The sequence below is a fragment of the Equus quagga genome, chromosome 1 (genome assembly GCF_021613505.1).
Source record: "Equus quagga isolate Etosha38 chromosome 1, UCLA_HA_Equagga_1.0, whole genome shotgun sequence".
Taxonomy (NCBI): Eukaryota; Metazoa; Chordata; class Mammalia; order Perissodactyla; family Equidae; genus Equus; species Equus quagga.
In genome coordinates, this window is record NC_060267.1 from 73,421,959 (window position 1) to 73,440,465 (window position 18,507).

General features: G+C 37.3%; 1 protein-coding gene and 1 pseudogene across 1 annotated transcript in view; both read right to left on the reverse strand.

Annotated features, from left to right (window-relative positions):
• Positions 1-8,814: 8,814 nt before the first annotated feature.
• The window catches only part of SVEP1 (sushi, von Willebrand factor type A, EGF and pentraxin domain containing 1), a 166,670-nt gene continuing 156,977 nt past the window's right edge, over positions 8,815-18,507 (reverse strand). The window contains exons 46-48 of the mRNA XM_046663234.1: positions 18,065-18,160; positions 13,987-14,080; positions 8,815-9,202 (exon numbers count right to left, since the gene is read on the reverse strand). Of these exons, the coding sequence (XP_046519190.1) occupies positions 9,181-9,202; positions 13,987-14,080; positions 18,065-18,160 (212 nt within the window). The 3' untranslated portion in view covers positions 8,815-9,180. The remainder of the gene's footprint in view (positions 9,203-13,986; positions 14,081-18,064; positions 18,161-18,507) is intronic.
• Positions 13,668-13,761, reverse strand: LOC124231608 (uncharacterized; annotated as a pseudogene).

Here is an 18,507-nt window from a genome sequence, read left to right on the forward strand (position 1 = left end):
CCTGTTCTACTCACTGGCATTGTTGACTAGAAGGAATCTCAGAATGAGGGAGGGCAGAGCTCACTCTCCCTGTGTCCTATATAAATTGACCTTTGGGTGGTGGCAGGGGGGGTTAGAACAAAGTCAACACCATCTGAAAACTCAAGAACAAACAGTAGAAAGAACAGTGTGGAGTAGTGATTAAAATGGTGGGGTTAGGCGAGAATTGGGAGCAGGGGAAAGTAGTCACAGGTAGAGGAACTAACTTGTGTGAAGGCCTCAGGATGAGAACACAGATATTCAGAGAACTGAGAGCCAGTCATCATGAGGTCTTCTCAAAGTTGCAATTATGACTTATGGAACATTTTGGGCTGTCCTTTAACATAGCCTGGAGTTATTTGGTGGGACTCTTACAAAAACCAAGGCTACTTTGTGATTAGTAACACTTTCTTTTGCAAACATCAGAAACATAGACTGTAATAATAGATGACCACAGTTATAAAGCTTACTTGGGGTTGAAAATGCAGCCATATTCTAGCTAAGGTTCATTCTCTAGAAAGCGTGCTGTGGCTGACTACTCTGAACCCCAGCCTTGAACTTTTGGTGTTGGGCAGTAATTTCTAGATCTTGTAGGCATTGCTTCTCTGTACCTCAGTTTTCTGAAGTGTAAAGAGGAAGCTTTGCAGAATTAGCTGAGATGGGTTGAGGAGGGGCTGAGAAGACAGAGGGACACCAACATTTATTTAGCCATGCTAAATGTTAGGCATCCACATAATCTTCAATTCTCATAACTTTATGAGACAATGTAGGAGAAAATACAATGTAAATTACAAAGCAGAATACAAACGATAAGGTGTGCACAAAAGAGTTTGGGAATATTTCCCCTTTGACTCTATGTTTCACAGATTCTCAATATAGCTCTTCTGAAGAATGTGGTATAATTGAGAAGAGCACGCAGGCAGTTTTGGCTGCTTTTTTTGCAGTCTTCACCTTCATCCATTCTTTCAGGTTTTTCTAGTTGGCAGGTTCGCACTCTTTACAACCCTTGCTGTTCGGATACCCGCTGACTTACAGAAGCATAAACTTGCTTGAGCACTCTGCTGGGAAAGTAAAAGAAGAAGTGGACGTAATGAAAAGAGGAATCAATGATTCAGAAGGGCGAGGATCAGATGTGTAATTAGACAGGTTGGGACTTACCAGGGTGGAGCGAACCCACTAGAAAATGGTTTCTATTGAGGTGTGGGTGTGACCAGCACTTCCTCTGAAGAGAAGGGGCAGCGTCTGCACTGTATCTCTTAGAGACACCCAAACAGATCGACGTGTGCCTCTTTAAAGTAGCTTGGCTTCGTTCACAAAACTTCACAGCTGAAATATTCAGCTGAGGATCCTCTCCTATATTAAGTGGCTTTGCCTCCTGGTCACGGCAGCTCAGAACATGTAGCTGCAGTGCCAGTGGAGGACCTGAGGCCCTTACAACATCCTTGCCGCTTTTCATTATTTTCAAAACAGTCCTTTTCTTTTAGTTTCCATCCAAGTCTACATTTTGGGCCCAGGTTACTTTGAATGGCTGGTTTGTAAGATAATTAGGGGAAAAAGTGAAAGTCTGAATTGCTGTCACTGCCTTCGGGTCAGAGTTAGGAGGAAATCATGAGTAATTAAGTATAATCCCTTCACAAATATGAATATTGCTGCTACTCTGTTGGTTGTTAAGGAAGCAAAGAGAGTAATTCTGATGCAACTTGGCTGGCAAATTTGAGACATTGTGTCACCTGGAACATAAAGCGCAAGGATACACTGTAAAGACACACTGATAGTTTCAATAGTTAATTTGTTAAGTTCTTTAATCTGATCATCAGCAAATATTTTCCTCTTGTGTATACAAGTGGCTCAAAATTTCTTGATATTTCCTCTTGGTGACAGTTTCCATGTTTATATTAATCATCTTGATCTGAACTCTTCTCTAAAGATTCCTGAAGAAGTGTTTAAACAAAACTATACGAAGGCAAGATCTTTACATGTATACAATACATGCCAATGCATATGCCAATTACTTAGGGGAAACAGAAGGGTGACGTATGCATTAATGCGGGCCTTTTGCTTCATTTTCATCAATTTAAAATTACTTTTTATGAACATGAAAGTATATTTATGAACATAAAAGTAATATATTTTCATTGAAAGTAAGTCAGAAATAAAGGGAAAATTTGGATAAGAGATAAAAATCACCCATAGATCCACGTCTTAGGGAAAATCATTATTAACAGTTTGGCAAACCTCTCTCTATGCGTGTGCATATTCTAGGTAATTGAGAAGACACTATAGACACATTTTACCTACTGTTTCCCACTGAACATTATGCCATAATCATTTTTTCATGTTATTAAAACTCTTTGTAAATGTAACATTTAATGGCTTCATAATATTTAATTCTATAAATATATCATGAATTTCATAACCAATTCCAGGATTTTTAGTCATCGAAGTTGTTGATTTTTTAACATTAAAAATGCTGTGATTGGACTATAATTAGTTTTTGGGTGGTGAACATGACGTAATCTACACAGAATTCGAATTATATTACGATGTACATCCAAAAGCTATATAATGTTATAACCCAGTGTTACTGCAATTAAAAAAAATTAAATTAAAAAAATAAAATAAAAAAAAGCCACCATTATCACACTCAAAAAAAGTCCTGTGATAATTATCTTTCTGCATAAATATTTGCCTCTAAGTCAGAGTTCTTTTTATAGGGTTGCTTCTCAGGCAAGGAATTACTGAAGTAAAAGGTATGAATGCATATTTTTAAAGTTTTTGATACATGTTGCCAAATGTTTTGAAGAAAGGTTGTACTAGTTTACATTCTCTACAGAGGTTCATGAAAATTATTTTATCTAATAGCCAACTGCACGTTTTCACTAAAACAAACATGGCCACCACCATCACCAAAAACTGCCAATTTGGAAGGCAAAAATTCACCTCATTTAAATTTGCATTTCTTTTATGCTTAGTGAGACTGCTCATTTTCTGTCTGTATTTCTGTAGTGAATTGATTTTCACATCTCTGCCGAAACAAAGTCTTTTCTTACGGCTTTCTATTAAATCATAGCATTTTAGAATATTCTTCTTCTGTCACGTATGTTTTTGCTTGTTTTAAAATTCAGTTTATGTTAATTTTTGACTTGTGAGAGAAGTTTCCACAATTTTGTAATCAAATGTATTTATTTATTTTGTAGGTTCTCTATAATTTCATTTTTAACATTGTTCTAAAATAATTTTACAGTTATTTAAATTGTACAATTCAGTGGTTTTTCGTATATTCACAAAGCTGTGCAGCTATCACCACTACTTAATTGCAGAACGGCTTAATTTCATCATCCCAAAAAACCATCCCGCCCCATCAGCATTACTCCTCCTTCTTTCCCCACCCACTTGCAGTCCCTAGAGATCTGCCTGTTCTGAGCATTTCACTTAAATGGAATCATAGAATATATGGCTTTTTGCATCTGGCTTCTTTCACTTAGCACAATGTTTTCAAGGTTCCCAGGATTAATGCCAGTCTTTTTTTTTTTTTCTCGTGCTATGTTTGGTTTTTGCCACATCTTTTGTCTTTTCTGAGAAGCCACAGGAACTCAAAATTTATTTGGCCATAATACACTCTAACTCACTGGCTTCATTTGTTCCTCAGCTTCCACGGCTTCTTTCTTTTTACAAAGATTTTTAAAATTTTTTTCCTTTTTCTCCCCAAAGCCCCCCAGTACATAGTTGTATACTCTTCGTGTGGGTCCTTCTAGTTGTGGCATGTGGGATGCTGCCTCAGCGTGGTTTGATGAGCAGTGCCATGTCCGTGCCCAGGATTCGAACCAACGAAACACTGGGCCGCCTGCAGCGGAGCACGCAAACTTAACCACTCAGCCACAGGGCCAGCTGCAGCTTCCACTGCTTCTTACATCAGAGCATTAAGCATAATGGGTATTAGTTCGAAAAAGAAAAGCTTTACTATAGTAGAGAAGTATCTTTCTAGTTTGAGTTTTAGAGATTATATTAAGAATAAGATTATATTAAGAATAGATTTTAAATGTTGCCGAAACGTTTTCTTACATCTATTGAAATGATCACATGGTTTTTAGTACTTGACATTGATATAGGGTAGGAATAACTTTACTATGGTTGGACAATTTTTTCATTCTTGTGGCGAAAACCATATTCCACTGGACCGTCATGTACTGTTGAATTTGTTTTTATCTATTGTTGTTAATTATTTTATGTTTGCTACATGGATATCCCAAAGTGAAGTAGTGTTCGAATACAGTGAAAAAAAGCACATTTAGAGGCAGACATATCTGAGTTTTAATTCAAATGCCAATACTTATAAATCTGTGACCACAGGCATTTTCCCTTCTCATTTGTATTACGTATTATTTTTGTAGATTTTTAACCATGTGAGTATGGAAAATTTCATATCTTGATATTTTCCTCACTTTTGATTTTTATGCTTTTTTTGGTGAGGAAGAATGATCCTGAGCTAACATTTGTTGCCAATCATCCTTTTTTTTTTTTTCTCCCCAAAGCCCCAGTACGTAGTTGTATATCCTAGTTGTAGGTCCTTCTAGTTCTTCGATGTGGGATGCCACCACAGCATGGCTTGATGAGTGGTGTGTAGGTCTATGCCCTGGATCCGAACTGGGGAACCCCAGACACCAAAGCAGAGCAGGTGAACTTAACCACTCGGCCACCAGGCCAGCCCTGATGTTTTCCTCATTAAACTTACACCGCATGCATTTTCTATGTTATTGCATTATCTTTGAGGGTTGTACAACATGTGATTCAGAAATGTGCTCAAGGTAGCATAGTTTAGACTTCCTTATTGTTGGGCCTTTCATTCATGTCCATGTTTTCACAGATAACAATAATGCTATGATGAACTTTATTATGCCTAAAACTTGCTTTATATTAACTCAAAGCATACAAAACTACTTTTAAAGATACATATTGTTGAAGAGCTTTCTAAAATTATTACACCAATTAACATTTTCACTGACAATGTATCAGATTTCCTATTTCATCCCACATTTGCCAGCATTGTTTATTAACGTTAAGAATAAGTCACTGCTAGGGGCCAGCCTGATGGCTCAGTGGTTAAGTTCACATGCTCTGCTTTGGCAGCCCGGGGTTCACTGGTTTGGATCCCAGGTGCAGACCTACACACTGTTTATCAAGTCAGGCTGTGGCAGGCAGCCCACATATGAAAAAATAGAGGAAGATGGGCACAGATGTTAGCTCAGGGCCAGTCTTCCTCAGCAAGAAGAGGAGATGCAAATGTTAGCTCAGAGCTAAGCTTCCTCAAAAAAAAAAAAAAAAGTCACTGCTAATCTGATAAATAAAATGGTTTCTCACTTTTGTTTGAATTTGCATACTGTATTTGGGAGGTTGAACATTTTCTCACACACATAAGAATTTGTTGCATTTCTTTGGTGAGTTGTGTGTGTTCTTGAATTCCATAATTTATTTTCAATTTATATAATAAAGACATTATAATAAAAACATTATTCCTTGGTCTGACATAAAAATGTGTCTTTATACTTTGATTATGATTTTTTTTTTTTGGTGAGGAAGATTGGCCCTGAGCTAATATCTGTTGCCAATCTTCCTCTTTTTGCTTGAGGCAGATTGTCACTGAGCTATCATCTGTGCCCGTCTTCCTCTATTTTGTATGTGGCACACTGCCACAGCATGGCCTGATTAGTGGTGTGTAGGTCCATGCCTGGGCTCCAAACCCGCAAACCCCGGGCTGCCTAAGCAAAGCATGCAAACTTAACTACTACACCACCGGGCTGGCCCCTGATTATGATTTTTTGAATGACACCCAGAACTTTCTATTTACTTATGCTACCAAATCTGCCCATCATTTCCACTATGATCTTTCTATAACTTGTAGGTTTAAAAGGTTTTTTTAAACCTTCAAATTCTTGAAAAAAATTAAGTCTAAAAACCATTTTCACGCTTTAATATGGATTTTTAACTTCTCAATCCACCTAGAATTCATTTTCATGCAATGAGAATACAAATCAAAAGAATTTCAAATTTTTACAAATTGTCTAATTCCAGTCACTGAATACCTCTGTCTCTCACTTTCTAACATTTTATAACAAAAATTCCACTGATTATTGATCACTTATGAGTTTTTAACTAGAATATTTGAATTTCTATGTATAGAGTAGCATACTGATGCTTTTGTGATCCTTGATTCAGCATTTAATTATTCTAGCTTTTTACTATGATTTTTTAGTAAAGATGGTGCTTTTCATTATTTTTCTTTAAAATATTTTAATTTTTAATTTTTTCCCCCCATTGGGACATATTATATAATAGGTTTTCTTTTTCTTCTTCTTCTTTTTTTTTTTGGTGAGAAAGATTGGCCCTGAGCTAACATCTTTTGTCAATCTTCCTCTTTTTTTCTCCCCCAAAGCTCCAATGTTGTTGTATATCCTAGTTGTAAGTCATTCCAGTTCTTCTCTGTGGGATGCTGCTGCAGCATTGCCTAATGAGAGGTGTGTGGGTCCACACCCAGGATCTGAACCTGCGAGCCCCGGGCCACTGAAGCAGAGTGTATGAACTTAATCACTCAGCCACGGGGCTGGACCCTCCATTTTTTTTTTCTTAATGAACATTAGAACAAATAACTTGGTCATGCTCCAAAAAAAAAGAATCCAATATGGCAAGTATGATTGAAATTTCATTACACCTACAGTTTTATTTGGGAAAAATCAACATCTTTAAGACATGTTGTTCTCTCATCCAGGAAATGGCATGATTATTATTATTTGAGCATTTATAAATGTTTATAGATATAATTTTATAGTGTTCTTGCTTGAGACCCTGCACATTTCTTATTTATATAATAGATACATACATGTACATAAATACATATATATGTATAAGTATATATATATATACGTATATATACTGGTATTGTGAATACGATATATATATTACTGATATTGTGACTAAGTTATTGTATATTATATTATCTTGGTATATTATAAAGTAGTTAAATATATAATACAAATATAGTAATTATTATATATATTACTGATATTGTGAATAGGATCTTTTCCACTATGTGTTCTGTTTATAAATGACATCCAGGAAAACTCTTTATTTTTGATATTTATCCTGTAACCATCCAGTTTACTGGACTCAGTGTTTCTAATGGATTTTCCCACCTTTGGGTTTTCATCTTACAAGGGATATCATCGAATCTTCTGCCAAAACGAACACTGTGACTCTTAATTTTCTCATATTTCTATCTTTTATTTATTTTACAAATTTCTGTATTATTGCTTTGGCTAGAACTCACAGAATAACGTTCAAGATCAATGGGGGTAGTCTTTTTACTTTGTTTCTAATTTTAAAAGGAAGCATTTAATGGTTCACTGTAGGACTAGTTATGGTTTGTTTGAAACAGATATACTTTAGTATACTGACAAAAACATTTACTTCTTTTTTTAGAAATTTAAGATTTCACTGTGAATATATCTAGTACTGAAATTTTAAAAATAACACTTTCAACTACATGTAGTATTATTACGCTGTGACTCATATTTGTAGATAAGTAGGCTCTCATATCATTTGCAAATCTCACTCATACGGAGCTTTACTCCCTTGTACTGTCTGTATGACACAACGAATGTGACTTAGTCTGGAATATAGGTCTTTTAGTCTATTCAAAGTAACCCAACACAAATTCTACTTAGTAGGTACACTCAGAACTGAATTTTGTTTTCAATTGCAGTAGCTTTCCATAGCTTAAACTTTCTGGTACCATCTTTCCTTTTATTACTCAGATTTCGAGATTCACTTTGTAGTTTTATGATTACAAATGACAAAGACCAACATAGTTTGGAAGTTGATGGGCTATAAATAAACTAAATAAAAGGCGTACTCATAAGCATGTAAGGTTGGTCAAAAAGGGTGAATATCAGAGGGAGAGGAATCAATGGCTGTGGAAAGGGCAGGACAGTGAAGAGAACCATAGGACAATCAAGATCTTTTTCATTGTCCCTGCATTTTTTCATAGTGTTACAAGGCACCCTATGCCCTATGTGGGAGTAGTTCTCTGAGAGGATAAAGATGAGTTGATTGTGATTTTCCCATTTTAAACAAAATCTAGTGTTTGGCTTTATTTTCCAGAAGTCTGGGGAAGTTTTTATCCTGGGAGAAGTATAGTGATGGAGTTAGGTGATGCAGTGGGGACTGAGGGGCAGCTTAGCTCCGGCTTGGGCAGCCTCAATTCTTTTTCGCAGCTGGGCCCAGAAGCACAGTTCTGGGGAACTTTTCCCATTTGTCTTTTTCCTTCCCTTTCCTTGTCCTCCTATTCATATCTCTCTCCCAAACCAGTGAGTTGTAGACCCAGAAATGGGCTCTCTGTTAATCTTCCCATTCTCGCATTTCTTATTCCAGCTGTGAGAAGGAAGGGGCACACTTTATTCTGTGAACCATAGTCATTATGCTTTCCCCCCCATCCACTTGAGCTGATGCCTAAGGCTTTCCAAATATTGGGAAAGGAATTAGCCAGGCTGCCCTCAGCACCAGGATAGCATTCTGTGTGGAGGGTGGTAGGTCCAATAGCTACTCTCTGATTAAATAAAAGGAAACCTTTATTGTTACACATATTGCAAAGAAGATGGAACTAGAATGAAGGGGTCTTCTTCACTGTAACTTCTTGGTGTACTCCATGTGATCCTGTATTGCTCCAGTAGCATAGATGAAAGATCATTAATCCTCTTCATTATTCCCTGGTCACGTCACAAAACGGCACTGTCCAGCAAAATATTATTTAGTAGCAAAATATATTTTAATTGAAAAATCATTTTAAGTAACTGAATAAAAATGGGTACCGGGAACTTTCCCAACAGACAGCAGAGTATGTACATTTTGTGAGAGTGGAGCAGCATCTATTTAATATATTTTTATATAGAAAATACAGGCATATTTAAAAATGGAAACATGTAAGAAAGTATGTCCCAAGGAATAACAAAATATAACACAAAATCGAAAGGTAAACCCAAAATAACAAGTTTACTAAAGAAAACAAGACCCAGCACCGTGTTGGAATTTCTTTGTGTAAGTTCCAGGATGCCCAGGACTACCAGGAAGAGATGATCCTGCTTTTGGGAGAGCTGTTTGGTTGTGCAGTGCTTAAAACCCAGTCCTCCTTTTCCTGGAACAAAAAACAAAGAGATTCAACAGAAAAGACTGAATTGAAGAGTTAACAGCTCTTTCGGGCTGATTCAAACAGGATTGAAAGTCCCACACATCTGGGAATTATCTGTGATTTATTTGCACAAATGGGGGTCATTCTTGAGAGAACTAAGAGGCATGGTGAACAGGTGCTAACTTAGGAAAAGATCTGAGAGTCAGCAGACCTGAGTTGCAGTCCTGGCTCTGTCATTAGTTTCCTGTCTGACAATCCTCTCATCTGTAAAATGAGGAGTCTGGACTTCTTGAACCTGAAGGTCTCTTTAACAGCGTTAACAGTCTCTGTTTTTCACTTATGGCATTTGTTGAGGATCAGTTTTCTGAAGATGCTCATAGATGAGAGGAAACACCATCTCTTTCTTGAGGACTGAACTGTCAGGAATACTACCAGGTCAGTCTTATTCATCAGTAGAGAAGGTTACAGGTAGAGGGATTTACTGCATGCCACAAGGTATTTCTCCACCAGTTATCACTGATGCTTGAAAATTGCTCTATCAACAAGTATTTACTGAGTATCAACTTTCGTGCCTGTACTAAGTACGGGGGATACAATCTTTAAAGCACTCAATCTCGTGGGAGTGAAGGAAATAAAAAATTATTCGTAAACACTTCTTGCTTCGATTTCTCAGACAAGCCCACCCCCACTTCAGGGAATTATCCTCCACTTTTCCTTCTTCTGGGAATTGCCAGCCTCCTCTCCCCTGTGCCCAAAGGTAACGTAAAGGTTTTGACAAAATGACCCTTCATGTTGGTACAACATAACCCAACCTAGGACCACACTTGACTGATCCATGGTGGGCCCTTGAATCAATCTAGGCTAGTCAGTTCCTCTCCTGGAGTGGATCAGCACACTCTTGGTGGATACTGTAGTGCGACCTGTAAAAGGTGGGAGCTGTAAGGAGTTCTGTTCTATGTGAGCTGAACAGCAGAGAAAACCACTCTGCAGCAAGAGAGAGGATGGAGCACATGTTGGAGAGAGGAGGTGAGACGGGAGGGGGAGAGGCTTCAGGTGGCTTTCAAGTCCTCAGTTTGGTCCTCCTGATGCTCAGTTACCCCATATCTTTGGGTTCCATGCAAGGTCGCTCTATTGTGATAAGAAATTCCTTTCTTTGCTTAAGGTAGTTAGAGTTGCAATAAGAGAGTCCTAATTAATACAAGTCTCCTGGAAAAATTGATCACAGTATAAGGAGTAGGGGGCCGGCCCAGTCCTCTGGGTTGAAAGTGACCTTTCCTTGAATGTGGGATATGCCTCTCAGCTTAACTTGCCATAATTTTTTTGATTCCTTTATCAAAATTTTCCATAAAAACATTGAGATTCTGTTTTCTTTATTAATAGACAGTATTTTCACATAAGCTAATAACTACCCTTCCCCTGGTGAAGAAAGAGCTCCTACCGTATATTAGGGAACCACACAAGCTTTGGGTCTCCTTTTCTTATCTCTAAGATGAAGGAATTGAAATACAAAGACTAAAATTATAAGAATGTTATAAATACTTCCCGTGCCTTTTTGAGTCATTGTCATTCTTATTCCCTTATCTTTTCTTTCTCACTCTCTCTCTTTTCTTTTCCTTTTTCTCTTTTTTCTCAGAAATCCATTCCAGTTTGAATCTCATTTTCTTAAATACTTTCAACTCTGCTCTTAGGTAAAACTATCATCTTTACCTTAAATGCTTCCAAATATACTTGTATAATCCAAATTTGCTCCTTGGTGTTCAGTTTATTTTTTTAATCTCTGCAGAGATGGCAAATACTTGAGGTGATAAGAGGACATTCACTGGCACAAGACAGATTTTTTTGTTAATTGAGTTTGCATTTAAATAGATTGTTTGTCTTTGCAAGTTGACTTTGACATTCTAATCAAAATGAATGAAAGGAAATGGAAAAATAAGAGTTGTTTTCTGTTAACTGAATTTCCTACTTTTTAAAGTGAATATGGAAGTATCCATTTGTTTTTAGTGATTCCTATAAGATGGAAGTAAATGTACATAATCAAATCTAAGTGATGTAATACACTGATGTATATTGAAAATCTTAAAATGGAGCTGGTAATATTCCAACATTGCAATATTTGTGAGGATAATGTTTTAATATTCGAAATATTTTATCATGGTACAATGCAATACGCCTGACATTTCCTGAGGTTTAAAGAAGTTTAAATCTTGAGAAAGAAGAACAAAGCTGGAGGCACCACACTCCCTGATTTCAAACGATATTACAAAGCTATGGTAATCAAAACAGTATGGTATTGGCATAAAAACAAACACAAAGATCAATGAAACAGAATAGAGAGCCCAGAAATAAGCCCATGCATATATGGTCAATTAATTTATGACAAAGGACTCCAGAATATACATTAGGGAAAGGATAGTATCTTCAATACATGGTGCTGGGAAAACTGGACAGCCATGAACAAAAAAACGAAACTGGACCACTATCTTACACTATACACAAAAATTAACTCAAAATAGAGTAAAGACTTGAATATAAGACCTGAAACCACAAAACTCTTGGAAGAAAACAAACGCGATAAGGTCCTTGACATCAGTCTTGACGATGATTTTTTGGATTTGACACCAAAAGCAAAGGAAATAAAAGCAAAAATCAACAAGGGGGCCAGGTCAAACTAAAAACCTCCTGCACAGCAAATGAAACCATCAACAAAATGAAAAGATAACCTATGAAATGGGAGAAAATATTTGCAAGTCATATAACTGATAAGGGGTTAATATCGAGAACATACAAAGAACTCATACAACTCAATAGCAAAAAACAATCTGATTAAAAAATGAGCAGAGGGGCGCCGGCCTGGTGGTGCAACGATTAAGTGCAAATGTTCTGATTCGGCAGTCCGGGGTTCGCTGGTTCGGATCCTGGGTGCGGACACGGCACCACTTGGCATGCCATGCTGTGGCAGGCATCCCACATATAAAGTAGAGGAAGATGGGCACAGATGTTAGCTCAGGGCCAGTCTTCCTCAGCAAAAAGAGGAGGATTGGCAGCAGTTAGCTCAGGGCTAATCTTCCTCAAAAAAAAAAAATGAGCAGAGGATCTGAATAGACATTTTCCCAAAGAAGACATAGAGATGGCCAACAGACACAAGAAAAGATGCTCAACATCACCAATCATCAGAGAAATGCAAATCAAAACCTCAGTTAGATATCACCTCACACCTGTTAGAATGGCTATTTTTCAAAATGACAAGAAGTGACAAGAAGTAACAAGAGTTGGTGAGGATGTGGGAAAAAAGGAACCCTTGTGCACTGTTGGTGGGAATGTAAATTGGTGTAGGCACTAAGGAATACAGTATGGAGGTTCCTCAAACAATTAAAAATAGAACTACCATATAATATAGCAATTCTACTTCTGAGTATTTACCCAAAGAAAATGAAGATACTAACTCAAAAAGATATATGCATCCCATGATCATTGCAGCATTGTTTGCAATAGTCAAGTTGGAAACAACCTATGTATCCATCCACGAATGAATGAATAAAGAAAATATGGTATATATATAATGGAATATTATTCAGTCATGAAAAGGAATGAAATCTCGCCATTTGTGACAATATGGATGGACCTTGAGGGCATTATGCCGAGTAAAATAAGCCAGATAGAGAAAGACAAATACCGTATAATCTCACTTATATGTGAAATCTAAAAAAAAAAACCCAAAAACCCCCAAAAACCAAACCCATAGATACAGAGGACAGATTGGTGGTTGCCAGAGGTGTTGAGTAGGGAGTGGGCGAAATGGGTGAAAGGAATCAAAAGGTACAAACTTCCTTTTATAAAATAAATAAGTCATGGGGATGTAATGTACAGCATGGTGACTATAGTTAATAAGACTGTATTACATATTTGAAAGTTGCTAAGAGAGTAAATCTGAAAAATTCTCATGACAAGGAAAACAAATTTTGTGACGATGTATGATGATGGATGTTAACTAGACTTATTGTGGTGATCATTTTGCAACACATATATACCAATATTGAATCATTATGTTGTACACCTGAAGCTAATATAATTTTGTGCATTGATTATACCTTGATTTAAAAAAAAGATTTAAATTATTTCAAAAATATTTTCCTTTTGACTTATTTATGTGATAATCTTTTCTCAACTATGATATTTGTCTGGTTAGAAATTAGAAACTAATTGACAAAGATATTTCTACATAAATTTTCTTGAAGTCAATGAAATAATGAATGTATAGACATTAAAAGATGTGAAACAAAATTTTTTACTTTAAGTATTTCTTATCAATTTTAATATTATTTTTTATGGTAATAAGGAATGCAAATGAACATCAATAAAATGTATTGACTTTATTATTTATTTTACATCCTTGCATATGAAGGATGCAATCTTCCATTCAAGAAGGCAGTTAACTTGTTTAATAAACCTTTTTTCTTTTTTCTTTTTGTGGCAATATATGGAAGGCTTCATGACTTTGCGTGTCATCCTTGCTAATCTTTCCTATATTGTTCTAATTTTAGTGTATGTGCTGCTGAAGTGAGCACAAGATTATATATTTTTGAGATATCATTGTTTTATTTGTCAATCCTTAACTAATATTTCTTTGTGTTGGCTTGAGTTCAGATTTAGAGAGTATATCTCAAAATGGATATTTATGGATACAAAATGCTTACACTCAAACTAGAGATACCATCTCACTCTTGGGACAACTGAGCTAGAATTTCAATTTCTCTATGCTATAAATGAACATCAGTTTTTGGTTGACTTACCTGGAACAGTCATGTCCTGTCCAAGATGAGAGACAATGGCATCGGTTTGGTCTTACACATTTTCCACCATTTAAGCAGGGAGACTGGCAAACAGCTAGGATGGAAAATTCATACATTTACTTAATTAATATTTAGCAATTCTGAAGATGTCCATGAAGGCATGTAGAATAAGATTTGACTCTGCTTTCTGCTCCAGCCACCACCATTTCTCATAGACTGTTTGCAATATGCATTTCTGCCACTTGGCTTGACCTCATGTTGCTATGTAGCACGACCTCCCTTTTTCCATCCAAGCTCGACAAATTTCAGATTTAAGTCCCCAGATTAAGTGCTACCTACATATTGAAATCTTTGCTGATAACTCCAAGTCCACTGATTTTTCTCTTCTTTAATCTTTTTGTTTGTGCAACTAATTTGACACATTCTGTTTTGAACTGTAAATTTTTAATATGCTCAATTAGATTGTAAATCTCTTGAGGGAGATAGCACTGAACTCTATGAATGATTGAGCCATTACATCAGACATCAGCTCTTATGATAATAAGTCAGGCACACAGATTGCCTAAAATAACAGATGATCCAAAAGGCTTTGTGTTTGCTGGGAAACACATTTCGTGGCTTTTACCAGCTTTAACTGGGATTACAGAACCTAGAGTAGAGTTAAAAATTAACCACAGATGAAACCCTGAGGGAACGCCCAAAGATTTACTATATAGACATCTTCCTCACAATCCACAGTCTCACGACCAAATTCTTCATGTACAAGAATCCACTTATTAAAAAACCTAAGGATGCTGGAAACAGATGAATTTCTAACACCAGCAAGTTTAACATATCAAAGAGAAAGAAGAACTGGCTGTAGGAAGAAAATAAAATGTCTGTTGAGAGGAAGCTGAAAATGAGAAACATTTCAGTCTCATTATTTCAGCCTCATTATAGCTCAGAAAGGTAGGCTTCCCCAGACGAAAAGCTCATCTTTGGTGAGTTATAAATAAATGTCACTTCTTTAATCACTCATTCATAAAATATGCGGAAAGTGCCAGCAAGTGCCAGGCACTTGATAAGCACTGGGTGGGAAGATAGGAGACAAGAAGTAAAACGCCAGTTTCTGCCCTTGTGGAGCTCGCTTGGAGAGTTAAGAGTAAGTAAGTAAGCCACAGAATGCATGTATTTACACTATGACAAAAAGAAAATTATGAAACAAGCCAGGATTAAAGATAGCCAAAATAAATCCCAATAATCTAAAATCAACTCTCCATAGATTCTCCTTGCTAATATAAAAAAACATGATTCTTTTTCAGGAGCATGATGATGATCTTTTCAGGTGCCTGACCATACTAACAACCTAATCATTATTTTTGCTTCCCCGTCTAAAAGCTTAACAGCCTCCTCCTTTCCTATAATATGGGTGCCCCCATGAGTCCCATTCTGGGTCACCTTCTCATACTATGTGTCTTCTTCACAGCCTTATTGTTTTCCCATGAATGTTTTCCGCTGATGATTTACATATCTCCACCTTCAATCTGGATGTATCTTCCAAGAACTTAAAGCATCAATCAACTGCCTATCAGACCTCTCCCTTGTAGGTTCCACAAGCCCCTCAGTCTCAGCATGTCCATACTTAACTCCTTACCCATACCTTCAAACCTGCTCCTCATGGGTTCTCTATCTCAGTAAATGCACTACTTTCTACCCAGGGGCCCAAACTGGAAATACCAGTCTTGACTCTTCTCAGACCTTTACTCCCGCAATACATCTATAACCGAGTAGTGTTGATTCACCTCCTGAACTTCTCTCAAATCCATCTTGTTTGGTTATCGTTTCTCCAGACTTCATTGCCTCTTGCCATTTCTGCTTCAATAACTTCCTAACTAATCTCCCTATCGTAAATCTTGCTTTCTGCCATCTTCCATGCTGCTGCCAAAATCATGTTTCTCAAAGAAAATTTGATCACATGATTTTCCTGCTTAAAACTCTTCAATGGCTTCTGTTGCTCACGAGACATAATCCAGCATCTTGAACTTGGTTTGTGATGCAGCTCCTAATCTGTCTCTGCCCATCTTTACAGCTTCATTTCCAGTCACCGCCCTACATTTTCTCTATGGATGTCCTCAGCTATACTTTGCTGAGCACATTTGTGTTATACTTTCATGCTGTTGGCTAGAATGATTTCAGAGTGACTCTTCTTGCTATTCCTGATTCTGTGCTTGTGAAGCCTTTTCTGAATGTCTACACTTGACTAGTTTATCCATATGGCTCTAAATAATTGTGTGATGTCTATAGAAATGGAATGTTAGAAAACAGATTATTGTGGTATAGAGCAAGTTTGGAGATAACAGGAAACTTACGCTGGGTCTTGGAGGTTGGGTGAGGTTTGAATAGGCAGAGGAAAGAGGAAGACCATGAGAAAAGGCTGAGAGGTGGGAGGGAGAGGGGCTGCAATGAGGAAGCCATCACTGCAGGGGACAGTGTGTGACTGGTAGGATGGGAAGTAAGGTTTATCAGGTGTGCCGAAGCCAGTCTATGCAGCACCTTGGAAGTCAGAAGAATTTGGGCTAGACGTGGAGACAACAGGCAACCATTTTAGGTTCTTAAACAAGGCAAAGACATACCAAAAGTAGTACGTAATGATGTTATTTTGGAAATGGAGATGGGAAGGTCAAGTAGTAGATGCTGGCAGTGACTCAAAGAAGAGATCTTTGACGAACTAGTGACAGTGTGATAGAGGAGGATGCAAGAGATACTGTGCAGCAAGGAACAAAAAGAGTGCTGATCTGACAATCTCAGGCGAAGGAGAGGGAGAGTCAAGGATGTCTGCATCTAGAAGAACGTTGCCACCACCTGCAAAAATAAGATGCCTGGAAAAGGGCAAGGTTGGTTTGCAGGTGAGTGCAATTTGGCATGCGTGAGAAATGTAGGTAAATATCAAAGTTAATTTGTTATAAAGAAATACTATATAGATTGCTTTAAGAGTTTCATATAAAAGCTTCAAATTTAGGCTCTGGTACATTCACCTTTTCTACATTCATGGATGGCTCACTTTTGGTTTTAGGTAGGGTGACTGCATGTCGGATTTTGCCTGTGACAGGACCTTTCACTCCCATTTCCCTGGTTTACTTACGAATAGTGTCCCTTTCACTCTCAAAAAGGTCCTAGTTTGGAAGCTAAATTATATGGTCACCCCAGCCTTAGAGCTCATGACAAGCTCTGGTGTCCGCAATTCTGTTCTATTTTAAATTTTACCACACTGGAAAGGTGGTATAAATATTGTTTATAGGAATGATGGTGGAGTGTTGGAGTTCATACTAAATAAATATAGCAAGTTCTATTCTTTTAAGAGTTGCCTAAAAATTAGGGCATTACAAAGGTAAAAATCTGTCATTTTTTAACTGATCAATTTATTAGACATTTACTGAAAAACCTATCATATGCAGGCACTATGTTAGCTACTGGGGATAAAAATATCACAAAGAAACATCCTTGCCCTCAAGTGGCACATAATCTGGTGAGGGTGAGGATAGATTGATAATCAAGCAATTAAACAGATATCAAAGTATAGTGGGATAAATGCTATATTTGATATCTCAAAGGGTCGCTATCAGCAAGGGTTGCTAATGGGACGTGTTTGTCACCAATCAATCAACAACAGTTTGTTACTGTTGTCCAAGATAAGGAACCATCTCTTTGAAGAGTTTTCTCACTTTAACCTAAATTGTATTTATTTAGAGCCTTGTTCTTTCTAAATAGTCACCACGAATTTTATAATTTAGCTTCGTAGAGTTTAAAATGAATATTCTTCTGAACCTCTGCATGATGTTTTCTCTACATTCTGCAAAATAGAACAGATGACATGCAGAAGGCTGACAACTGCATCAACTTTGATGCTCTTCTTTGGCACATGACCCTGAAAGGTCAGTGTTGAGATGACCATTCAAGGGACCATCTGGAGAAATTCTTGAGACACTTAGGTAACATTTTGTTTCACTGCCACCTCTGAATCTGAGTTACACTTGTCAATGTCCTCTAGGGCTTCATTGAACCAAGTCACTAAGAAAACAAACCATGAGAGGAGGCCTACCTGTGTGACAGCGAGACCCCGTCCAACCAGGTGGGCAGTCACACTGATAAGGGGCCACACAGCGACCGCCATTCAGACAGGGAAGAATGCATATTGCTAGAAAGGAGATTGAAAAGGATTTGATCAAAATACATGCACACTCAGTTCACGTGTTCTAAAAACACTTTTCAAGAGGAGTAAAACCTTGTGTGACCCACTAGATAATCTTCCCGCATGTGTTCTGTTTATTAATGAGCATCACTGGAAAAACACAATCAGGAAAGTAAGCCTGGACCCTCAGGCTGATGTAATGGTCCTAATGCCAAATGCACTCTTCCGGGAAGGACACACCGTAATCAATGTCTGTTAAGTGCTTTGCTTTCTCTTCACAAAATAAGCAGAATGTCCTCCATTTATTATTGTTTCAAATCTCCATTACAAATTACATAAAATGCTCTAAGAGG